The following is a 27030-nucleotide window of genomic DNA, read 5'->3' as shown; positions in this document are numbered from 1 at the left end:
TAAGCAGAAACTGGTTTATGTGAAATCTATCTACCCGCAACCTCAATCGTTACTATCATTGTCCTCGGGATTTCTAAACCCTATCCCTTTTGTTATTTATTTCCCCATTCTGAGAATCAAGCATCGTTAGATGCAGACCAGTTTGTAGCATTCGTAAGCCCCCTCATGTTTACCAGCAAAATACATCAGTCATTGATTTATCTTGAGAAGTCAAGAACTGACAGTTGAAACCTTGAAGTTGTCCCCTTTGATCATTCAGAACAGCATTAGGGATTTCCTTATTCAAGAGAGGATAGGATACTCGGCATTCTATCATGTGTTGACTGAAAGATTGGCGTGCACCTTTCCCGCGTCAACATTAATCACAAGATTGCTTAAATCAGTTTGAGAAGGCTCAACTATAGAAGAGCTAAGATAGGGTGACTCAATAAGGTGCCCTAGAGATCCTGTACCCTAGGCCCAAGGGAGGACCTTATCCCTCCCTTGGCCTCATGTGACCCATGCTATCCATATGAGGTGGAGTACCTAGTGAGGTGTCCTATAACCATTCCTCTTAGTCTTGCCACTTCTATCCTACTTCCCAAGATTGAACATTCTTAATGCACTCATTTACCATGGAGATCCTTGGTCATATACCATGAGGTGGCATACCAAGAAGATGACCCCATCGTCGTTCCCCTACTTGTAATATCCCAATTTCTCTACCATGGCTGGTTATGGTAGTCAGACAAAATAAATATGCACAACATCTTGTATCATAATCACATATTTCCTATATCCATATATTAAACCAGTCATAGATAGTGACACACCACGATCAATATGGGTTCATAGGGAAGACATGCAATAGGGTGCCCCTAAATTGACCCTCGACCCTAGGCCCAAAGGCGGACCTTATCCCCCTTGGCCTCATGCAATCCTTAACCGTTCTCATGAGGTGGCGTGTCTAGTGAGGTATCCCTTGCCATTACCCCTTCTTACATTCCCTTCCTTTTCCCCCCAACATGATCAATTATTGCAAATAGAAATTCACATCATTAAATACATAGATATTAATGTTAGCTTTAAGCATTCATGTCTGCATACAATCTGGTATAAATATATAAATTCACATAATAGACATAAATGCATATGCATAAGTAATATAGTTATTCCCTCATACCACAATAATTGAACAAGTTATTATAGAATTCAGTCTGCTGTATATATTATTGTTTCTGCTTTTGATCAATGATTGATATTTGAATGAGTGATTGATTCAACAAATGTTGATTTCATAGAGTGTTGCTTGAATGATGAATTGATTAGTTTGATAGATTGATTGATTCCTTAAAACACAATTGATGATTGACTTCTGATTTCAAGATATGAATTGATGATTGATGATGTTTTGATTGCTTGTTTATCCACTTTGTTGAATTGATATTTGCTAATTGATAGATTGTTTGATTTGACCTTTGCTGATTCATAGATTGCTTGATTTCTTGATGCATTCATGAGTGATGATATATTGAGCTTTGCTTGGCATGATCTCCCCTTTATAATTTATAGGTGAAAGGGTCATAACCTCTAATAAGATTTGAGTCACCACTTTTCTTTGTTGCCTTTGAGAATAATAAATAATTCCTCAAATTGATCTCCCTTGGATGTCCTCCTCAAATGAAACCTTCTCCTTTGTATATCTCCCAATGTGAGGAATGTTCACACCTCTTCACCACATTTGCCCTTTGCAATAGTCACAACCTTTCACAATTACCACCCTTCGAAAGAGTCACAACCCTTCATCACATCTCCCCTTTGAAAGAGTCACTTCCCTATTTTCTCCTCATTTCTTTCTTCCATAAAGCCTTCCTTAGTTCATATGTTCATTTATTTCTTCCCTCCTTTCCATATCATTTTATACTGTCCTATTTTATTGAGGAGACATCTCTTTGGAAAGAGACATCCATTCAAAGGATCATGTCTCCTTATTGTTGTCTTATTATTCAACTCAGATCTGCCCTTCTTATTTAGATCAGATCTGCACTTCTTATCATTGATTAAAATTCCCCCTTCAAATGGCGTTCTCTTATCCCTTTTATACCTCGTGTTTGAGGGAGTCACAACTTTTCATTTCATAACTTTTGACCATTCATTAAACTTAACTAAACTTTAATTATTTTAATTTTATTCTGTATATAATTATTTTTATTCTTTTATATTTTAATTTTATTATTATTATTTATTATTAAATCATATTTCAAAATGGGGACATTACACAAAAACACAAAAAACAAAAGCAAACAAACTTCCTTCCATTCTTCCCTCACCCAAAACTCCATTGCTACACGTTGCTCTGGGCTGCCAGGTTGATTTGTGTCTAAACATCTTGTTCTTTCTATTCCTAAGAATTTCAAAGTGTTATATGACCGCTAGGAAGAGGAAGGGTCTTGCAACAAGGAGAATCTCCATTCAACATAAAAAAAAAATTGTTCTTTTTTCAATTTTATTTCCAAACTCTTCTGGAGCTTTCTTTTTTTAAATTGTTTATTATTGTTTTTCAATATGTTCTTTTGTTATTCAACAAGTAATGGTAGCCTAGGTTAGGTTAATATTTTCTTCCTGATAATGTGTTTATTTTAAAACATGCAAATACAAAATAATCTAGAATGGTAGGAGGCTCTAGCTCTATGAGCCAAGGTTCAGCTATGAGTTTCAAATTAACCCTCTTTGCCACTTTGTCGACATGTCACAATGATCGAATAGCTTCCTAAAGGCATTGGTTATCTTTGGTGGACTAAAAAGTGAAGAAATGAGTATATAAAAACTCAAGCAGGGAAAGGAAGAATATATAGAGGCATAAAAGCAGAGAGGAGACAATGGCAACAACAAGCAGAAGACGTCTTTTCAGTTAGTCATGTGGATAACAAAAGTTCACATGTGTGTGCAGCTCCTTAATACCACCACAAAATAGACAACAGAAAATGCAAGGTGCAGCTCAGAAGAAAGGCAGTGTTCAAATGTTTTTGTCAAAGATGAACCCACAAGGGGCCTGTGGTGCCCAAGCCAAAACCTAGGCAAACCCAGGGACATCCTGACCACATATTGATACCTTAACTGAACCCAATGAATATTTGGGGCAACATAGCTAAACCCAATAACATTGTCTACAATGTACATGATGAATTCCAAATATATTGATAATTTAAATTTCCTATTTGTTTTAATTGTTGTCCCCTACTGTCCCTATCCTATAAACTCCATGGTACGTAGCTTTCCATTTCTAGTTCTGTCTATAAGTTCTAATAGACAAACTGGCCTAAAGATTTCTTAAAACAATAGGGGTCAAATATGGAATGATTGCAATTCTTCTGACTTTCATTATCAACTACAAAAGACTATTTGTTGTTCTTGCAGCAATCATAGAGATTAACTTAGAACTTCACCAAATGACATAAACATTCTTCGCATAATATTGATTTTTTTAAGACTACAATGCTTTCAAGTTCTTTTCTAAGATGCTTATGAAAACTAGCTTTTTCTGCTACAAGATATTCTGTATCATCAGGTGGACAAGCAAGCAAGTGCATTATTTGTAAAATTAGGGTGTGTGTGGATGTAAAAGAATAAACCTTCAGCTTTGAGGAGAATGGGATGTGTTTAATAGCTCTTTCTCCAATCTCTCTTTCAGGGGCCATCTACTAATCAAAAGCTGAAAGGCATGCTATTTTTTTCTGACTTTTAATATTATAAACTTTGTTTTCACTTTCAATTATCCAAATATAATTCAATTAATACTTACAGCAGCTGAAGAGCTGATGCCTGAACTATCAAAAGGTCCTGATCCATCAACAAAGCCAATTATACCCTGCAAAAAATCGTTTCCCAAATATTAGAGAATGTTCTATACAGCAGTGTAATATCAAAGGTTGGAAGTGTTAATTCTTGTAACATCGGCCGTGCTATTTCATGATTCTGATACATTAATTTGATTACATGTTAACATATATATTAATAGATTAACTATTAGTACATACGATAACAAATAATGAATAGATCAAAATTAAATTATTGCATTTATCACCGGTTACACCGTTACATGTTATCAGGTCGTGATTAAGCAATTCTTAACAAATCACGCTCCTCCCGATCAGGCAAGTAAATGTTCCTAATGCTTGTTAGCGTGCTGTGGTGAGTGGTGCGTAGGGAAGAGATGTGTCTTCCCACGTGGGAAGACATATCTCTTCACTACGTAACCCCTCATCCACTTATATAACTGTTGACGTGTATTTTGTACACAATCATACACAGAATAAAATACTGACAGGCATCTTATCCTCTCTTGAGAAAATAGTCTCTAACTGCTGAAGATCTGCAAAAAGGATCAGTTAGATGGACTCCAAGGTTCTTTTAGTGGGGTCTCCACGTGTGGACAAGCTTTTTAGTGGTATGATGTGATTTGCTGTTTCCTCCAAGGCGTCTTACGGATTCAAAGGCTCGAAGATTTTACTAATCTAAAAGGAACTTTCAAAAAAAAAAAAAAAGGAAAAAGGACAGGGTTTAAGGAAGTCTAATCTAGCCTAACCCTATGAACGACTTAGCATGAATGAGATTTGGCAAGACTCAACCAACTTCAATTTTGCCATAAGATAACAACTCAATTGAAATTAGTGCGATCTTCTAAGGTAATAATGGTGTTCAATGCATCAAAGACCAAGGACACTACTACGAAGGTACATATCCTAGATACGAAAATGCTTGAAGGTTAAGGACTCAAAGTGTTTTCCAGTCGACCACGCAAGGCGTTCCTACAATCAGCAAGAAGCTAGTGGTTTGGATTGCGAATCCTACCAAATATCAAATCTCACACTTAGTCTTTCAAATTAACAAACTACCTTGATTGAGCGTGATTCAAGTACATCCAACAACCATGAAGATAACTTAAGAAATTTGCAACAAAACACCATAACTTCAATATTTTATTGATTTCCAAGTCATCATATACAACAATTGCTTGAATTTCTCTCTTCAAGACTCAATCTTGCTACAAAATAAAATTTGCTTCTAACTCTAATCTCTCTATTACATCAACTATTATCTCTCACACTTATTCACTATTAACTATTACCCAATGAAATGAAAAATGGGGGTATAAATAGCATCCCCAATTACAATGAAAGGTCCAGATTGAAAGTAAATCAATGGACAAGATCATGACACCTAAACCCTAATTAGGGTTTGTTACAAATGACCTCCTTTTTACTGAACAACATTAAATACATAGCCAAATATTAAATTTGGCACAAAAATCTAGGAGGTATCAACCAATGAGAAATAAGATGTCATGTCATCTGTAACAACCTTTCATCTAGAATCTTATTCCCTTTCCAATTCTCTTTCTTAGCATATGCAATGAATTTTGTCACGATTCCTTCGATTTCTGTGCTTGGAATCTCGGGAAGATTCTTGATACTCTCTTCTAAGTGGATAACCTGATCAAATGCATCTAGAAGAGCTGTGTCCCAAGTAGGTTCAAGTTCCTTTGTTCTATCAATCAGGAGCATGGTGGCATACATCTGATCATACTGCTCATCTGTAACATCTGCGCCCTTGCGAAAGATGATCTTGATTCTATCCTCAAATTCTTGTAAATCCACATCTGTCTCGACCTCGATCCTTCTGCCAAGAATGGTACGAAGTACCTCAAATACTCTGTCCTGGATCGGATTGATCACCTCCTCAACTTGACCACATCTAGCACTGATGTCCTCAAAGAGAACACTCTTTATATGGAGTAAGGTTGACCACTGAAACAAACTGTGAGAATCACCTTCTAAAATCCTCTCTTGTGCTAAAATTCTTCTGGATGTGTGTCTTATAACTTTCAAGACAGGGATGACAACGTCCTTGGTATGGGCAAATGCAGCTACTGTTGCCATCAATCTGTGAATAATCTCAAGAACTTGGATAGCCTGATGGGTGATCTTCGACATCCTTGTAACAAACTCAATGGCCACCGTGTGAGATCTATCCATCCAACCACATGTACGCTGGACCAGGTTCCTGAATCTTTCTGCTTCATTGATTGATTGAAGGGGTAATGCCTGCAATGGTGATCTAACTGGATCCTGACGTCCCAAAGGTTCATTGATGTGACTGAAATATGTCCTCCATGCACCGACCTCTCTCTCAAGCTTTCTATTCTTTTCCACTTCTTCTCTAAGCTTGTCCTTCAATGCCTCAAATGTGTCGGTGGCATCATCTAAAGTCTACTCTGCTGTGGAAGGTCCTAACTCAATAGTCTGTATATGATAGTCCTCTGCTAAGATCTCACCCTCATATTTGTCTGCTGCCGGTGTAGCTATCTGCAGTTTTCTAGATCCAGTCTCATCTCGAATCATCTTGGACATCTTTGTAGCCTTCTTCTTCTCTGTTGTCATATGTGAACGTCCAACAAGGCTCTCTAAATCAATTGCACTATCCTCGTCCTCAATTACGATCACCTTAGTCAATCTTTCCTTCAACCAATCTGGGATATTTGATCTTGTCTCTTGAACTTGAATCTCTTTATGTACTATTTCTTCTTGTCTGGGAGGAGATGTTACTTCATTATCATTATCTAAATCATAGTCTTGGAGAGATCCATCGGATGAAGCATGCTGTGCCTGTTCTTCCTCCTGTCTGTCATTCTGTACCATCGATTCCATGGACTCTTCCACTCGAACTGTTCTATCCTCTGGCCTGGAAGAAGTACCTGGTGTTTGATCTTTGTTGGCACCTTGCTTTTTCTTGGAAGGCTCTTTCTTTTCTGATCTTTCCTTTCTCTTCGAACCTCTCGAATGGAGATTGCCCTCACTGGCACATCGAAGGTTACCTTCACCTGAATTCCTAGGATTAGGATTGCCTTCACTAACACTGGCTCCACCTTCGGCTGGCTTTTCTTCCAAAGTAAAAGACATAGCTATGCCCTGTTCTCTCAACTTCTGATGTTGAACGTCTACCCATCTGCGAGTACAAGACAAGACTGGTGCCATCAAATCATCTAAATCCACGGCCTCGGGCTCATTCCAATTCAAACTTATTGTCTTGCTTTCTCTATCATATGAAGATTGGATGTGCCTGCCGTTGTCCTGAGCTTGGTCGGCTACTCTGTAAATCTTACATTTCCTGATGAAATCCAAAGGCAATCTAGAATGTATCTTTCGTTTCACTTCGAGATCGTCTAGGAGATTCATCATAAAATCTTCAATCTGGTACTCATGTCTAAATCTTCTACCGACCGTCTCCTCTAAATGTCCATGTGGATCAAAACTATTCCTCCAAGCAAAAGATGAAAAAGGATACAAGGCTAACTCCTTCTCTGCGTCATCCATGGCTAAGACATTAGGACATACCTCAACTGAATTACCCAAAATAATAGGTACCTGAACTCCATTCTGATGTCTGTGTCTGAATGCCTTCACATATGCTGCCAACTGCCTTGTTACTTCAAGTAACACAATTCTATCTGTCGGGTACCTCGGCAACATGTATGGAGGTAAAGGACATCCATGCACTCTAATGTAAGTGAACTTGGGAAACTGAATGAACCAAGCACCGTACCTCTTGATTAACTCCTGGGCATCCTGAGATAATCTGTTGTGAATCCCTCCTTGCAACGTCCTTGTGATGTTCATCGTGAAAGTATCATTGATTAACTTGTAGTTCTTCCCTGGTGGATGATGCAAGTAGGTATAGGATTCACAAACTCTAACCTCGCCGGGTCCTCTTCCAATCACTCCTCTGTGAGGTAGTCCTGCGTACTCAACGCTCCTGATTAAGGCATAGATGACGTATGAACTCATGTGGAAGGACTTAGTAGCCCTGAGTCTTCTCAACTGTACGTCCAAGCAATGGCTAATTATCCTAGCCCAATGTATTGTACCCTTTCCTTGAACAATCACCTGGATGAAGTAAAACATCCATTTCTCAAAATAGAAGGCATGAGGTGCTCCTGTGACTCTGTTGAGCATGGTAATCAAATCTCTGTACTCCTCTTGGAAATCAATCCTGTGTGGTGTGTTCGGTACTTTGCTCAGACGGGGACGACTCTTAAGTAGCCAGTTCTTGTTGATTATGCTTAGGCAAGCATCTGGATCATCATCATACACTGATCTGGCTCCTTCAATGCTCTTGTATATCATGTCCCTGTGCTCTGGAAGATGGAAGGCTTCACTTATGGCTTCCTCTGAAAGGTACGCCAAAGTGTTTCCCTCATTGGACACAATTGTCCTGGACTGCGGATTGTAATGACGGGCACACTCGATCATTAACTCGTGGCACTGAATGGCTGGAGGAAAACCGGCCGCCTTGATGATGCCACTCTCTATTATTCTCCGGGCGACAGGTGATGGCTTGCCGATGTAAGGGACCTCCCGGAACTTCTTCCTGCTAAAGTTCCCCAAGTTGGTATCTCCAATGTTGCTCCACTTGGACACGATCTTGGTCTCCACTTCTTCGGTCTTCTGATCTTCTTTCATGAGAGCCGAGCGACTGGTGGATGCTCCCGCCTTTGGGGTCGCCATACCTACACAACATTTCATTATAAGAAATAGATTTTGCAATAAATAATGTAAATAAGAGAGATAAATTTTAGGAAACCTCATGATAAGTCTCTAGAGTTATCATTTCCTAAAATACAACGATTGAGCCAAGAGATTTAAATTTCAAAATTTCAAAATTTGAAATATGACGATGAATGAATAAAACAATAACAATTAAATCGCCATACCTCGATAGAGAGCTAACTCTAGAATGCAAAAAACAAAATTCGCCTAGGCAAAATTTGAGGTATAAAGTAATCTTCAATATGATCTCCTCAAAATTGACTTCGCCACCTCCGGAGAGAATGTGATCTTCAATTATCGCCTTGGACGTGGTCTCAAATGGATCTTCAAATTCGCCTTGGTGTGGTCTCCAAGTCCGCACCACCTTTGGTCTTCAATGCAATTCGCACTCCACACTTGATGATATTAGCGCCACCTTTGGTTTGAAATCGCACCACCTTTTGATAACTTAGCGCGCCACCCTTGGATGAATGAAACTCGCACTATATTCGCCTCTTCTCAATTCGCATGAAGGAAGGTAAAATAATGATGTAGAAAATGATAATTCCACTCCCCTTATATAGCGCGTTCATCCTTCCCCCCTTAGGCCGACTTGATAAAAATAAAACCATTTTTTAAATGATTTGCAATGAAATGACAAGGCCGACTTGCCTAATTGAGCGCTCAAATCGATTTTTTATTAATTAAATAATTAACTATTAATGCCTTGCGTTTTTTAAATGAGAATTTCGATTTTTAATAAAGGCAAAAAATAATTAATAAGAGATAACGCCATATTAAATGCCAAATAAAAATGGATTTTCAATTTTTAAATCGATTTAGCATTTAAGGAAATTTGAATTGTTTAATTTAGCGCCAAAAATGTGAAAATAAAGGGACGTACCTCATTGCTCTGGTCCCTTGGAGAGGGACAGGAGCGATCCATGATTTTGGTCTTGATTCTTGCGTTTTCAACGTTCAACTCCTTCATTTCCACGTCCCAAATCGATCATCTGGTGGTCCTTCGAATTTGAATTTCTTTCTTGTGCGAGCAAATGCATCTTATGACCATTATCGCCCTGGTCCCTTGGAGAGGGACAGGAGCGATCTCCATGTTTTTGCTTGAAATTCTCCATTTTGGTACGATCCTTTCCTTGTATCATCTTCCAGATGCCATTTAAAACCTTGTGCGTCCTTGTCTTAACGTGATTTTCAAAGAATATCATGTGTTTTGCCTAACATCGCCCTTGTCCCTTGGAGAGGGACAGGAGCGATCTCCATGTCTTCACGTTCATCTTGTATCTTTGACCTTCGAACTTCCATTGTAGGGCGAACAACACCTATGCTCATTCCTTTCGCGCTTATTCCATTTGTCTTCATTATGTGTTTGGACGTATTAAAGGGACCATCGCCCTTGTCCCTTGGAGAGGGACAGGAGCGATCCATTATTTCTCCTTGATCTTGGCGACTTTTAAACTTCGATCTCCTTTGCAATATCCTTCAAACGTCGTCCTTCGCACTTCCTAACCTCGCTTCGCCTTGATCTTTGAAGGAACGTGAGTGTTTTGATAGTATCGCCTTGGTCCTTATCCAAAGGACAGGAGCGATATGGGGCTTTTACACTATTTGGCGATGTTTAGACGTTCAAACCCTTGCAAATTATCTTCAAACGATGTCTTGGAGCATATGTTATCTTAGGGCGTCTTGACTTAGCTTGATCTTGAAGCAAAACAAGGAATCCAAAGCAAATCGCCCTGGTCCCTTGGAGAGGGACAGGAGCGATATGGTCCCTAGGTTCATTTTGGTGATTATTTAACGTTTGAAATCTTCATGCATCACCTTTCTACCTTTCCGTGGACCCTCTAAGACCTTGTCCTTACGTAAATCTTGCATGAATTGATCAAATATATCTAATATCGCTCTGGTCCCTGGGAGAGGGACAGGAGCGAAGTTCATCATTGCGAGCTTGTTCTTGTTTTTACCAACTTGCAATTATCTTCATTGCGTGAAATGACGTCCTTTAAGTCCTCTTGGTAACTTAATATTTGCTTGTCCTTTGAAATCGATGCCTTAATGGAAATATCGCTCTGGTCCCTTGGAGAGGGACAGAAGCGATATGGGTCTTAGAGTGCACATTCCTTCCATGTGATGACCTTTACAACCTTGCGCTTGATGGAAATGCCCTAAAATGTCTTCGCCACCCTTCGTCTTGACTTGGATCGGTTTAAACATGAACAAGAAGCAATACAATCATTGTATTGCCCTGGTCCCTTGGAGAGGGACAGGAGCGAACTTGCTCTTGTGGCCTTCATTTCACTTTGTCACCTCCCAAATTTATATTCAACGGACTCGTCCTTCTTCACTCTATTCGTCCATGCCTCGACATCATTTGTAACTTTGCAAGAAAAGCAATTATATCAAAAATCGCTCTGGTCCCTTCCTGAGGGACAGGAGCGAACTAGGCATTTAACACTGGTATGGACGTCCCAAAAATCTTCAATTTATATTCAATGCGTTCATCTCATGTTCTCCTTTGTTTTTGAACGTAAACTTGCCTTGACCTTCGTCTGGATTTTGCATAATGAAGGAAATCGCTCTGGTCCCTGGGAGAGGGACGAGAGCTACAAGGTACCTCGCCCTGGTCCCTTGGAGAGGGACAGGAGCGATTTGGTCAATATAGGTCACTCTCCTTCGTTTTTGCATCTCAAATTATATTCATTTGGCAAAGTATCTGCCTTCGGACGTCCTCAAATCATTAAGCTTTCGAAATCTTGCAAGGACAAGGCGAAATTTGAATTGTAGCTCCGGTCCTTCACTGAGGGACAGGAGCGATTTTCCTCCTGGAGGCATTTCTGTGCTCATAAAAATCTTCAATTTATATTCAATAGAAAGATCTCGTCATTCTCCATCACTTCAAACGTAAAATTTGTCTAGACTCTGCAAGGACGATGAGATATTTGAAATTGAGCTCCCGTCCTTCACTGAGGGACAGGAGCGATTTTGCTCCTACAGGCCAAAATAACAAGATTTTTCACATTTTAACACTTCACGAGGCGAAAACAAATCAATTCCAATGCCCAGGATCAAAATTCAAAAAAGTCAAAATTTGGTCAAAATATTCAATCAGACAAAAATTCACATTGACGGTCAACACTTAGACAAATTTAAGCTCTGCATGAACATTCCAATTGAAAATTAGACCATTTTGGCGAATTTATTGCATTCAAAATTTGCATTCTAGAAAAGAAGCTCAAAAGCTCTCAAAAATGACTGGATTTTGGCTTGAAAAGGCAGAATTTAAAACCCTAAGGCTTGGCCCTAAATCCAGACAACTAACTGACTAACAAAACCCTAAAAAAGAAAGCGAAAACGAGCGAAAAACAAGCAAAAAGAGGGGGTCCCCATTTGCGATGGGGCGATGTGTGAAATGGTCACAACAATAACGTGCATACATTGAGGAGGATGAACACACCGTAATCAATAAGTGTGGTGCATCCTTCAATTCACACTACAGCAGATCAAATACAACTTTCAGGTTATATCTCCATCTCTCCTATCTTCTTGATCACAGAATTTTAAATAACCTTAACACAAAGAAGTCACCATAGAGTCAGGCTGTACCAGTATTGAGAAAAAATGGTAACAGACCTTCAAAACTCAAGAAAAAAAATGACTTTAACACCATGCAAATTCTTACAACAATGTATAAGTAGGAGAAGAGAAACTATATCATATGAAGCCTAAAATCAACCCCTGCTATATCTACTCAATAATTCCAAAGGATGTTGTAAAGCTTGGGATCAAAAAGGAAATACTTCTAATAAAAAAATGTATTTCTATCACAACTTAGAGGTGCATTTTCAATTTTGATTCAAACAGAGGAGAATGAATCAGAGGAAAGAGTATGATCAATAAATAATGAAAGCAACTAGCTTTTATTTTTACTGACTTTCTTGCAATTAAAATATACTTGGAGTTGAAGAAGGATAATTTTGTTAGGCATAAATAAAATGCTTAAATTTGATATTTGATATGATGTCATATTTTTACTTTCCCAGACTCCCTAGTAAACACCAACGGGGAATTGGCATTTCAGCCAACATTTTCTGGCAGATATGGAATACCCTAATCCTAGTTACCTTTAGCAAAAGGAGAAAAATTAGAAGGATAGATGGTTAAAATAATTACAGACAAGTTCAACCCTTTGAGGTTACCAGATTAACATCTTTAATAGCTTTGACTAAGGCTCCTAGTTAAATGCAAAGGTGACCTTGACTCAACAAATGTTGCATCTAACCACCAACAATCAAGGATTGATGATGCAATGGTGACACAAGTATCTCAAGTCAAGGCGAGTGCATGTCTTTATTAGCTTCCTAGATGACAATAATTAAATATTCCTTATATCCTAACTTATAAACTAGGTGCAATAATAAACTTAGGATAAACACTATCTTATTTGAAGTATAAATATTACACCAACACCTCCAATAAGTGCAACTTAAGAGAAATGGAAAATGAAAAAAGGGTCCTAGCAAATGCATAGCCATGTTTGGCACCCGGGTACAATATGTTCCCTCCAAAAGAAGAGAGAACTCAGAGAACAAAAAAACCCTCCAAAGGAGAGGAAATATGGAATAATATCCTAAAACCCCTACAAGATAAGGCCCATGTGTGCCTCTACATAAAAGAAAGAGAATGTCAATGCAGAATTTTGCATGGCAAGTATTATGGGAGGCCACTCTGCAATGAACAATGCATATTCCTGTCAGACGAAGGAAACGCTGAGCTATCAAACTATTAAATCCCCACTCAAGTGGTAGATTGAATGAAGGAATTGGGACAAATGGTTTTGGAAGCTTCTCATGTCTCAAAGCCAATGCTAAACTATGACTGCAATGGATTGATTGGATCAAGTACCATGCAAGATCTGGATACATAACCATGTTTGAATGGCTCTCGATAGATGTATGAGATCTAAACTAATATCAATCAGAATGTATCAAAATGGAAGCATGATAAGTCAGTGAAGGAACAAGAGAATCACAATGCACCCTCATAACATCCAGAAAACGAGATACAACTCTCTAAGAGTTTTCAAAGAGAATACATGTGTTCTCAATGGTGTACAAACAACAAATGTATGTCGAATAAGAAGACATCTTGATGATCAAGATGACAAGAGTGATCCACTTGAACAAAATTTGATGAATATTGTATAATGAATTTGCAAACTACAGTGATTTTGCTGATAAACCTACTTCAATTTGCTTCTGAAAGCAATCATATTCATCATAATTTTTCTTCTAATAGTAAGCACATTTGACCCTACATGATTTGGATAGCTTCAATGAATATTCATGTTGAAAAGTGACAAACCTACACGACAACATTCCTCCTCATTGGACATGGAAAGTATTCAAAGATGCCACAATCTCTATAGATATAGCAGAATTAGAAGTCTTCTATAGAATACTGAATGGAAAGGAGATGAAGTAAGAGACATGATGGACCCCCAGAGGACAAGTATATGAAATGGCACTTCATAATTGAGTTATATAGAAGAGCCATTTGTTCAATCTTTTCTCCAAATATCTTTTTGAAAGTTATAGTAATGATTAATGATTCTAAGACTTATCTATTACCACTTTCTATTATCATTCGTAATGATGGTCAACTGCAAAATATTCTGTCACGACTTACAAGTAGTGAAATCAAATGTCTAATCTTGCTTACACACGCATTGAAACCAATTTTTCCTTGTGAATGACTACACAACATATTATAAATGATATATAAATCATGAATTACCTGATATAAGCTTTTTCCTGCACTTTTCAAAGCAAATACAGCACCTCTTGCCAAGCGACCCCATCCACATTCTTCATGAACTTCACCATCTTCTTTGCATAGATTGTTGTCAATTCTGCAAAGGTAAATGGCAATTGTAACAATCATCTGTACAGCAAAGTATAGATTCCACCTTTCTGTGGTATTTTGTCAATTTTAAAAGTTTATAATTGAATGTAATCACTTGTACACACATTTATGTAGGGTGGAAACTTCACGAGCAAAGCCCATCCTACAAAACTATTGCATACAGATAACGTTGGTACGGTAAAACACCACACAGAATATGAAGAAAAAATATCATCGCATCAAATACACAATGCATGTATCATCTGAAACGGGAATATTCATATCAACTTCTCTGAAGATATAGTGATGATAGTACTACAGAAAATGATATCAATCTTAACAAGAACCATTCTTGTTATCTAGGACTGGACAACACTTAGAGCCCAAGACACCCGTCTATCAAAAAGTTTTATCAGACCTCTCTCCATCGAAACACAACTCATAATGTTATACTCCCACATTATTCAATAATTTATTATATAGGAGTGTGTATATTACAGTTTTAAATTTTATGCAATCCATGCTGAGCCATTTGATCCTAACAAGTTCCAAGCATATTTCTAGACACATGAATAATATAAGTAAAAATGCAAGGCATTTTAAGAAAAAAAATAACAGCAAAGACCAGTTCATGTTAAATAAATAAATAAATAAAACTATGAATGATTCAAGGAACAATTAAGAGTTTTTGTTCCACAAGGAAAACAAATAATGAGCAGCCACGAATTGCAGGAAAATGTGTGTTAAATTGCCAACAAATACATGTAATGTCCTAATTTTAAGTTATTTTTATTAAGTTATCAAAAAAAAAAAGGTATATACAAATGATGACTTGATATTAATTAATTAAATTAAATAATAATAAAAATAATAAACTATTATTAAATGTCACTATATTAAATAAAGTTCTCCAAAGTATTATTTTCTATTTCGGCCAAGTCGGCCTAATGTTCTAGATGTTTCTTGGAGTTCTTTGTAAGAAGGCTGAATGAAAGAAGGCAAGCATCTAAGGATTTGATAAAGGGTTTATGGTTTCTAGAGATGAAAACCTTTGAGAGTTGACAGAAGGGCTAGATAGAAACCTAGTTCTTCTAAAGGGGAGGATTCATGACGAAGTCTACATCTGGGCATAATTGTGAAGTCTCCATTGGAGACAAATATGTAAGGAACAAAAGTATGTTTTAGAAAAAAAAAATATTTGCATCTATATGCTAGTCACAAGATACGGCAATTTTCATGGATGAGGTTCCAATTTAATCGAATTTCAAACTTCTATAAAAAAAATCGAATTTAATTGAATTTCCTCTATAAAGCACTGCTATCCATCTCTAAACACAACTCAGCTGGTCATGGGTATTCTTTGTATATGCTTTGTATCTATTGGGTCATGGGTGTCTGCAACTGCTGGGTCGCCCTCGGATTTTCTCCAACAAGGGTCGCTATTATAATAATTTATTAGAAGTATGCATATATTTAAAAATAAACAAAATTATCGAAGGCGAATTTTATCCGATTTTTTTTTAGAATTTTTCCCTTGTCGAATTTCATCCGATTTTCATGGCTGTCGAATTCGAATTCGAATTCAAACCTTGTGACTTAGTCTATATGTAATGTCCCCAATTTTTCAAGTTCTCTAGCAAGCTTTAGTAGCTGACACTCTGGGTTCACATCAGCTTGTTCAGATGAGTAATCTGATGTTCCCGATGAGCTCAGTTGGTTTAGTGGATTTATACACCACTTTCCGAAGTGATTTCTAGCCTCTGGATTGGTCTCCAAGAATCTTGGAGAAGCTGTCTATTTTTAGTAAGTTGCCTGATCTGCCTCATTTGCTATTATTCGTCATTGGGATCACTCCGGTGCAATCGGAACTTGATTCTGATGTATTCTGACATGTTTTTGCAAATTTGGTGCATTAATGAGTTATTTTAATTATTTTACTAAGGTTGCTTAAATTTAATTAAAATATTTAATTCCAACCTTAAGTGTTATAGCTTGTTGGACCTGGGGCGAAAAGCATTAAATCTTGGATGCATAAAACAATGACCTTAAGTGTCAAAATATTTTTATTTTTTTTTGATAAAAGTGGAATACTCCACTAAAAATGCAAATGCATCTGTGTAATGTCCCCAACTTGGTTCAAGACAGTTTTAACCGTAATTAATTGATTTCCAATATATTTATAACTTAACTAAATATATTTGAAAATAATTCCACCTTAACGTGCATCGAATCAGCGATATTCCGCAGCTCGACCAATTAACTATTAATAGGTGAATTGTTAATCTATCATACATCCATAATAAATTTCAAGATCCAAGCCCTTACCTATCTCAGGACCATGCCCTCAAGGTTTATGGGTTGTTGATCCCTACTTTGTCTTGGGATCCATCCTATTAATTGGATTTAGACCGCCCCTCTTTGGAGCATCTCAATTCCCAACCTTGTGAATATTGACAACAGTAGCAAGGATTATATCCAAACAATATTCTTCTTACCGTTTATTATCTTATGAGTTCTTTCTTATTTATAGTCTAATATTTTTATGTCTAATTACGGCATTATATTACAAATATATGTATATGTTTATGTATATCTATATACATACTTATTGATATTACATCATTCATATAGTATTATTACATCATTTATATAAACAAATAAATACATTATATTGTATTATAAATCATTTATATATTTATTAATTACCAATTATTAATACATTTACTAATTACCTTTTTGTATAAATCACTAATACCACCACTGCCTAAAACATAAATTGTTAGTATAAGGGTGGCTGTAAAAACAGACAGATCTAACATGCGTCAGATCTGGTCTGCCACTAAATATCTAATATGAGTGTCATATTTATTGCACTCTACTTTCTCACAATTACCACTCCCTCCATATATTTTCCACACTGTATAATTCCATGCTTCACACGTCTGAGAACTTCTTTATTTTCTGAGTTATAATCTCATAATTATTCACTCCCCTATGTCATATTAATTATATTGAATTAATAATATTATATTATATTATATTATCAGCATCATATTGTATTAACAATACTATTATATTAACAGCAGCTTATTATATAAACAATATTATATTATATTAATAGCAGTATATTGTATTAATAGTATCATATTATATTAATAGCATCATATTGTATTGACAGCAATCTTATATTCCCATATTTATACTGTACGTATTTCTCAAGCAGTGATTGCTGATGTCTTTCCTTATGTTTTCCTTAATTAAGTAGTACATCCAGGGTTTTATATTCTTGAGTCTCTTATATAATTTAGAATTGATTGTTAATGACTGTTGTTTCAGTTGTTTTAATGATAATATCAAATTGTATCATTAGTTTTAATTGTATTTAACTGCATTAACAATGTTAAATTATATCCAAACTAATGGTTGTATTAGTGAAGTTGAACTGCATTAATAGTAGCATGATATATTATCAATATTCCTCATACCCGTAATGATTACCAGACAAGGTGCTGCTGATATCACTTAATTCTTCCTGTATACCACTCTTATTCTCTTTTTCCCTTCGTATTCTCCTTTTCCAATCCTTCCGTCTCCTCTTTTCTTACTTCCCTTATTTCCTCTCTTCTTCCTACTTCCCTTATTTCCTCTCTTCTTCCGTATTCTCTTTTCTCTTATTCTTCCGTGTGTGTCTTGTTTGGAGGAAGGTGGTCAAAGGTATTTAATTTCTTTGACTGGCTATGACCCTTCCTAAAGAATATGACTCCCCATTGAGTCGCGCCTTTTCTGATTAAAATTTGTTATTCTTAAACACAGCCTAATGCATTGGTAATTTGATCAGTGCTTTCCAAATAAACAAATTTTGATATAAGTAATGTACACATTAATAAATTCTGAATAATTCGATTAATAATAAAATGTGATTGACATATTAATAAATAATTTGTGTATAATAATTTTTAATATTAATTTGTGAATAATAATAATAATATTTAATAATTAAATATTAATAAATATTAATAATAATATTTAATAATTAAATATTAATAATTTCAAATAATCATTTGTTGATTATATTAATTTATAATAATAATTGTTTCATTTAGATTATAAATAACGATCAAGGAGGGAACACGACAATCTGCCAGGAATCGAACCCGGGTCTCTTAAGTGTCAAAATATTATTATATTATTGAAAGGATCATTTTCCGAGGAAAAACGGAGTTTACATTAATAAAGTGACTATTAAATTAAAGTCCATTTATTTATAAAGTCACTTTATTTTAAAAGGTTCACTTTATTCACTTAAGAGGGAAGTGATATTTCAAAAAGTTCTTTTATCACACATTTGCAGTGTCCTGGGAAATGAGCCCAATGAAAGTTATAAATGAAAGCATTAAATGCAGATTGAGACATCTTGGAAATTGTGCTTTTTGGCAGTTTGAGTTTCTGGAGAAATCTTGAGATTTTCTGGCTTTTGAGGACGGAAACCCTCATTAGTGACATTTTTTCGCCTATGAAAGATCAGGTCTGGGAGATTGGATTGTTTGGCATTAGATAAACAATTTGGCATTGAAGGAAAAAATTTGAATTTCTCAGGCTGGGACTGTTTGGGCATTGGCAGGGCACAATGAATTGGCAAGAGATCATTTCCAGCACTGTTATTTTGATTATTAGCTGTTCCAGTTGCAGAAGATCCAACGTTCTGAGAACACAGGGCATACTGCAGCATAATCGTGGTTAATAAACATTAAGTAATGTGGTATTTTCATGCGAATAAAGGGGAACGAACAGACACAGCAAGAGCACAAGTTGGAGATACATTGTCCGCTGGAGATTGCAGACAACCAATGCTATTTGAACACCTTAATCTGCTGGCTGTGAAATAATCTCCTTGGCTGGTGTGATTATTCCTCTTGGCTGGGCGAAACAACCTTCCTGGCTGTGCGTGAAAACTTCACTTGGCTGGGCGTATATATATACCTCTTGGCTGGGCATATATACTCTTCTTACTGAGCGTGAGAACTCTTTTGGCTGGGCTTGAAACTTCTTTTTTGAAGACTGGCTGTTGCTGGTTACAGATACCTTGCTGGGTATGTAATTGTCTGCTGGGCATAACATGTATTTGTCTTAGACAACATGGCTAGAGGAGAAGTATGGCAAGCTAGGCTCCTATATGTTGGGATGTGTTTGAATCATAGTTGAAAAACTCGGACTTGCTGCGGATTCGGCAAACCAAAAATTTGGACTCAGACTCGGACTCGTGAAAGACTCGTGAAAGACTCGGCAAGGACTCGGCAAAAAAAAAAACATTCAAAAGCATTATCAATGGAACAGTCACTTGTTGGCAATGTCATTATCAATGACCGTTCCATTTGGCAATGACTCATAGTTTCAAACTTTCAACTCTACAATGTATAATACCAAGATTTCTTCAATGCTAATTATGCTTTTATATGGAGCCTAATCAAACTCAGAAGTTAAATTTTCCCTACTTCCATCGGCAGAATTTCCCCCTATATTTTTTGACAGGGGTTTGGGGGCAATGCCCCCAAGTTGGGGTCAAGGGGTGTCGCCCCTTGCGGGGTCAAGGGGCAGCACCCCTTGCGCGCTCCTTGTCGCGATACAGGGCGGGGTCAAGGGGCAGCGCCCCACGAGGCCAAAAATACTTTTATTGTTTTATAAAGGCGTCCGGTGTTATTTTATTTTTATTTTTCACTCCCTTAGTTATGCCAAATGAAGGCAAATTTTTAAAAAAAAACTCAATTTTAAAGCTTGCATGACTTTTTTTCTGGGTCACGCGAGTCCATCTAAAAGACTCGCGAGTCCATGCAAAAGACTCGCGCGAGTCCTTGCAAAAGACTTGCGAGTCTTTCAGATGGACTCGCCTCACGAGTCCTTGGCGAGTCGACCCGTGGCTCCCATGGACTCGCGAGTCCGTGGCAAGTCCACGAGTTTTAAAACTATGCATTAACTTTGAATTAATTGCAGTCACAATGGAGGACGCTGAAGTTGCATTCATGCTGATAACACAAGTGCTATCAGACTTAGCGTAACCTTCCAGGTTCTTGTCTCCGGGCACCACTCTTTGTTAGTCAATTCTCGAAGGAAATTGCTTTGTTTGCTCTAGTTTCTATGTATGTTGGGTGTGCTAAGAATATTATAAATCTGGAAAATGTTCAGTCAAATCTGTTCAAAAAAAAATTTCAGTTTGGTGCTGTGCAATTGTGAATGTGGATTAATGAATTATTCTTTATGTGAGCTATATGATGTTTGAAAATATGTTATGTAAAAAACACCCCAAACGCACCAGGTTCAACAAAACTTCGGTGACACAAAAGAAATCAGACCTCCATTGATAGGCTGTCAACTGTTTGACGAAATGCTAAACCAAGTAAACTGAGTTATTTAGTGCAGAAGGACACGGGTCTTTACACCATATTTCATGTGGAAATAAGGTTAAAATATTCTGCATATTATATTTGTGATGTGGAGTTTTACTATCGATATCTTCTACGAATTTAATATTAGTGGTGGCTTTGGGCAAAAAGGTAGACAATTATTTATATCGGGCGACTGAAGAGATTTTGTGTGTGCTTGGTTTGGAGCTTGATATTATTATTAAGAGGTGTGAATAATTCTTCGATTCAGAAATAAATACTTTGCCAATATTGGTGGGTTCGATTTATTGTTTGAGGCGATTTTCTTATGATCGAGAGGCATTCCTATTCGAAGCAGTGTTATTAATTGGGGCTCCAAATAAGTTTGAAGTGTTTAATAAGAAAGTCTGCTATTATTCGAGCCAAGTGTTTATTTGATTTTTGGCCTTCATCAGGTGTATTCATCTCCTAAGATTGCCAAATAAGGATATAAGCCAAAGGTGTTGACATACTTGTCATTGATGTCAAAACGTACAAATCAGATTGAAGCACGAAATGATGGTGATTGTAGTTCTGTCTTGATACGTATCTGTGTTTGCATTTTCAGATTTATGTTCAGAGCCACACTTTCAAATCTGTACCTGCACTTCCAATTTACACTCAGGGTCATACTTTCAGACTTACATTAATATTGGATAACATTGTTAAGATTGTTAAAATATACAATCAAACAGTATTTATTTTACCTTTCATTTTATTGGATTTATCTGATACTCAGTTGAAACTGGTCAGTATCCATCGTTTGATATTCACATTGTGTTGTATTAATGAATTTAAACTCAATGAAGATCGCCACGTACAGGCATTCGGGTCAGATTGTATTCATTTTGTTTGGAGTTTCAAGTTATGGACTTAGAGATCGAACATAAATAGTTTGATTTTGGTTATGAACAGTAAAAATTTGGAAGCAGTTATAACTGAGAAGACAGGCTTATAATCAGTCTTAAACTATTCATTACTTGAGTATGTGTTAAAAGGAACAAGAAGTTCAAACTATAAGGAAGTTGCAAGAGTAGTTTAAAATAGTTATAACTGTTTGCAAACAGTTTCTAACTGATTGATGACTCATTAAATATGAGTGCTGTGTGTTATCTCAGGTGTGCATTGTGTGTGTCTCACGTAGAAAGAAGAAAGACCTGTTATTTCTCAGAGTGTATGGAAGGCAAGAAGTATACATTGTATATATCTGTAACCCAAAGGAAAGCAAATAGATGTAAGCAAAGAGACTGATATCAAGAAATGTATCAACTTGTATGTGAGGAAGTTATGATCGTGCACTGCCAGGAGAAAGCAATTTAAAACAGTCTTAAGGATACCTTGAGCACTTTGATTCGATTTGAAAATTTCACTGTTACAGGGAAGTTAGAACAGTATAACTTTATTTGTATCTTTGAATCAAACTCAAATATATGTTTGCAATAATTGTTTAGACTTCATTTTATAATAAGACATTCTTGTAACAGTTGATATTCTTCTCGAAACCCTCCTTAGATTTGCTTTGTCCTGTTTGCTAAGTGGACTCGCCTTTGCCTTTGTCCTTGGCAGTAAACGCCTATTCCACACTGGCTGTGTCACTGCTTCTACCAAATTGCTGTCTCCACCTGTCTTGTTGCATGAGCTTATTGCACAGCTCATCAAACTTCAAGTCAACATTAGCAGATGTAATGTTGAGAGTTTTGATGAAGTGCTCAAATGATTGTGGTAAGCTTTTCAACTTAATGACCACCATATCCTACTCTTCCATCTTGTGACCAATGGCCTCCAATTGATCGTGAATGTCTTTGATCTTCATAAGATGACCTTGCGAAGGCATCTTGTCACCTATCAGGAATGAGAACAACAAATTCTTTTTGTCTTTATCTAACATCACATGCAGATCCTTCAAGTGACTCCAGATCTCTTTAGCAGTCTTGCCTAATGACACTTCTAGAAGCATCTCATCGGTGACTGATAACTTGAGCAACATAACCATTTTAATGGTTATGCTCATCAAACTTGTCCAAGTCTTTGCCTACCATTGTGGGACGAGCAATATTACCCAAAACAATCTCGTCTAGACACCGATACTCAAAAATAGAGAGCATCATCTGCTTCTAGGTATTGTAGTTCTTGTCATTGAAGCACCGATTGCATGATGTTGGTTAACGACGCCATTCCTCTTCTAAAAAACAAGGTCAACTTTAAAAAACTTCAATTTTTGTTGATAAAAAGTCAAGCAGCCTAGAAATTTAAAATTTCTGATTTGATTGCAAAAATCAGTCAAAAACAACACCCACAATTTTGTCAAAAAATCGACAAAAAAACCTACAAAAAATAAAATACCTAGGTCTGAAACCCTAGGCGTTGAAGATTGTAGGAAACCCACGAAAATTTTAGAATCTGCAAAAAAAGTTTGCAAAAAGGTCGATAAAAACCCTAGCCAACAGGTAAAAACACACCCATATCGCTTTGTTTGAAAATATTGGAAAAAAACCCTAGGCCTAGAAACTCAAACCCATCCAATTTTTCTCAGACTGTGTGATTTTGCAAGATCAAGTTAACAAATAAACAACTTGAACAAACACCAAGTGCACTTCAAACCCGTCGCCAGAACAAAGAGATAAACATCGCGCAGAGTACACCCTCAACCATTGCAGAAAAACGCATAAATCACCCATGAACATGGCACAAAATCGCAAAAAGCTTACGATGCATCACAGAAAACCCAAAATGCATGGAAAAAATAGGAGTCACGTAGAAAAACGAAGTTCACAGCCGCTATAAAACAACCCAACGCGAGCAAAACTCCACAAGACCCTCACATGGACTGAGAGAAAGAAAAAACTCTACGACGCTCAGAAGAAATAGAAACTAGTTTGTGATTCTGCAGCAGAAAGAATTTTATAATAAAAATTTGTCGAAAACACCTTCAGACACCCTCAGTCTAAGAATCACGATTTTATTTGAGAACAAATCAATCAAAAAACCCACGCAAATTTCACCTGCGATTTTCAAAAAACCCGTGAATTTCATAGTAAAGAATAAAACTTGTGTTTTGTATACACAAACAAACCCACAATTTTCAAACACTTTCTATGAATTCAAAGAATGCCCTTTGAATTGCACCCACAATTTTTTCATAAGAATTTCTAGAAAAAATTTCAAGTAGAAGCCACAAAAAAAAATTTAAATATTTGACAAAAAACTTAACCCGCTCTAATACTGTAATGTCCCGGTTAGTTTTTTTTTGTTTTTAGGCCAATAACAATCATCCACAACAAATAACCCGTTAAGGTTAGAAAGCATAAACTAAAAACTTGTTGAAGATTGCAACCCTTCCACTTTCTGATCACCAAGTGCCCAATGTGGGAAGGTGAGAGCATACGGTGAATAGGGATCGTTAGATCTTAAACTGCTGAAAGATGAAATGAAATACAATACTGGGCGGCAAGCCAGCCCCTTCCACTTATCCAGCGGGAATGCAAGAAACTTGGCAGTGAACCAGCCAAGAGAAACACACAAGGCACAAATCACTCGACCGCAATATTTCAACGGGAGGACTGAAATTACAAAACAAACTCAACTCAACCGCTTATGCAGCGGGAGGACCATTACAATCAGACATCACTCGACCACTTATGCAGTGAGAGGACTGAATTACAATCTACTTGAAAATATGCAGCAAGCCAACCTCTTCCACTTTTCAGTGGGGTGAGATTTACAAGGCAGAATTGGTTAGTAGTACTACTACTTAACCTTACAATAATCAAGATAATGTGAGAAGAGAGTAATGTTGAACATCCAATTAAGAACATTAAATTTCTGCTAACATCAAAAATCTGCAGGCTAGAATTGCAAAACCAACAACATGTGGATTCACTAAAACACTCATAACTCTCTCATTACTCACCCAATTCACCCAAAATCTGTTCTAAACAGTTGCTATACCCGCCACAATGAGAGCAAACCCAAGGAAAGCCATCGAAACACCCATATTTTTGCACGCTTCCCAATGCATTAACTAAACCCCACGCCTAACCTGGAAAGTTCGATTTTCAATATAAAAATCCACACTCAAAATAAGATGCTAAAACTTACAATATGCATCACCAGTGGTAGGAAGGAAGGATGAGCTGGTACCCAGAATGATGGAATCGCCTAGCTAAGTGGTGTGAGCAAAATACACTTTTAGCAGTCCCGCGACCAGCAACCAGAAAACACTCCAATCTCAAATAAAACACTCCACAATCTGCAACTCACTCACCAACAGCACTGGGAATACATGGACACAGCTAGGTACTATCTTGCAAGTACGAAACCGAGACTTAGCTAGGAAGCCACACTTCAAAGCTCAGATTTTCAATTGTCAATTCGGCAGCATAACGATACAAATTCATTTCATATCCAAAAAGAGAGGCCAAGGCTCTTATTTATAACTTCTTGCTCCACCAAATTCAAATGCAAATGCACACAAATTCGCCCAAATTACATGTCCTCCAATGCATCCAACACATTTGAATTTAATTAAACATGTCCCTTCAAAATGGCGTCCACTTATTTCCAACTCCCTAGGCAAAGTTCAAACTTTTGCTAGGTGAACAACTTGCAATATTAAAACAATATGAACATGACATGTTTAATCATTCTCAACGCCACTTGACTAAGGGAAATAATGATATTAGTAGCATATATTTATCCTTTTCCCTAAGTCACCCAAAACACGATTAATCAGTAATAAATAATTAAATATCAAACCTTAGGATAAGGAATTAATATTTAATTAAATAACTTATAACTCCAATACTGATTAATACCAAAATCAAGGATGAAGCTGTGCGATGAAGACAACTGAACTATGTTGAGTCAGAACCCTGTCCGACACTGCTAAAAATAGAAATGCTCAACACAACCACTTACTAAAAATAGTAAGTCAAGAAATACTGCTCCGAAAAACATAATCTTTGCACCCAGAGAAAGAGCTTGGAAAGCTCAGTAGAACTGCATCAAATAAACAGTCAAACCCTAACTTACTAAAAATAGTAAGTTCTGACTTCACCAAAGAATCAAATGCATGTTATGCCACCCTAGAGTTCATGGAAAACCCAGAAGGAAACAATAAGCAGAATTGAAGAATTCCTTCCTGGCAAACCCTAGAAAGCTCGTGCAGAACTCCACAAAAGTTGGAAACCCTAATTCTCCTTTCCAAATAGCCTACAGGTCTCTGTAATAGGCCAATTGACCACTGAATGCACATCACTGAGAAGGGGACATTACAAATACCATGAAATAATAAATGATCGATTGATTATTTGATATGTTTACAAAGGAGATGAATGCTCCCTATATAGAGATCACAAAAGGATATTTCCATAACAGAAACGATCGAGAATAGAAACACGTAAGGCATAAACCGAAGTTACTAAAAACGACTGACATACAAAATAGAAAGTTACTAACTAGACTATTTAAATGACTTACATGACCATTAGATATCACAATATGGATATTACAATATTACTTTAATAGTCTAGGGAGATTATTCTCAATTAATTTTCCCTCCAAAATGGGGCATGGGATTTCAAGCACCCAAATTTAGCTTGCAATAAAGAAACTCAAAAACTATTTCACGTGAGATGATCTTATGCCAATTTATCTTGTGGAGCAATTTGTGTTCAAGTTTCTTCTATGGATGAAAACCCATAGGAGATTGCAACCAGCAAACAAAAACTCATTGGTTGCTAGACAAATGATGAAAACCTTTGGTTCTTGAGAACATTCTCATTCACGGATTGCATTGGAGCTTCACAGATTTGCAGGACATTTCAACTATTCAATGTGTGTTTGTTTGTTGTAGGTTGCAGGTGAAGTATGTGTAGTTGGATTGCACTGATTATTAGAATAATATCTTTATGCGGTTAATTTAATGGTCAATATTGTAAGATTGTAAATATTAGGAGTTTCTAATTGTCGGTTATCGGTTGTTTCTTAATAGAAACATCGATCTCTTGTAATTTTGTTTAGCGATCATTTGATCATTCGTTAATTGAATCAGTTTTTTACCAAATACTTTCGAATTATGGTATCAGAGCTTATAGGTGAATTTTTTCGAAAAATTTTGTAATTCTAATTTC

At 36.7% G+C, this 27030-nt stretch overlaps 1 protein-coding gene across 1 annotated transcript in view; it reads right to left on the bottom strand.

Annotated features, from left to right (window-relative positions):
* LOC131048684 (galacturonokinase) overlaps positions 1-27030 on the bottom strand; it is a 245964-nt gene that overhangs the window by 136656 nt on the left and 82278 nt on the right. The window contains exons 5-6 of the mRNA XM_057982733.2: positions 14376-14490; positions 3782-3847 (exon numbers count right to left, since the gene is read on the bottom strand). Of these exons, the coding sequence (XP_057838716.1) occupies positions 3782-3847; positions 14376-14490 (181 nt within the window). The remainder of the gene's footprint in view (positions 1-3781; positions 3848-14375; positions 14491-27030) is intronic.

This window comes from Cryptomeria japonica, chromosome 2, assembly GCF_030272615.1.
Source record: "Cryptomeria japonica chromosome 2, Sugi_1.0, whole genome shotgun sequence".
In the NCBI taxonomy this organism is placed as follows: domain Eukaryota; kingdom Viridiplantae; phylum Streptophyta; class Pinopsida; order Cupressales; family Cupressaceae; genus Cryptomeria; species Cryptomeria japonica.
The sequence above is the reverse complement of the archived record's forward strand: the minus strand, read 5'-3'. Positions and strand labels throughout refer to the sequence as shown.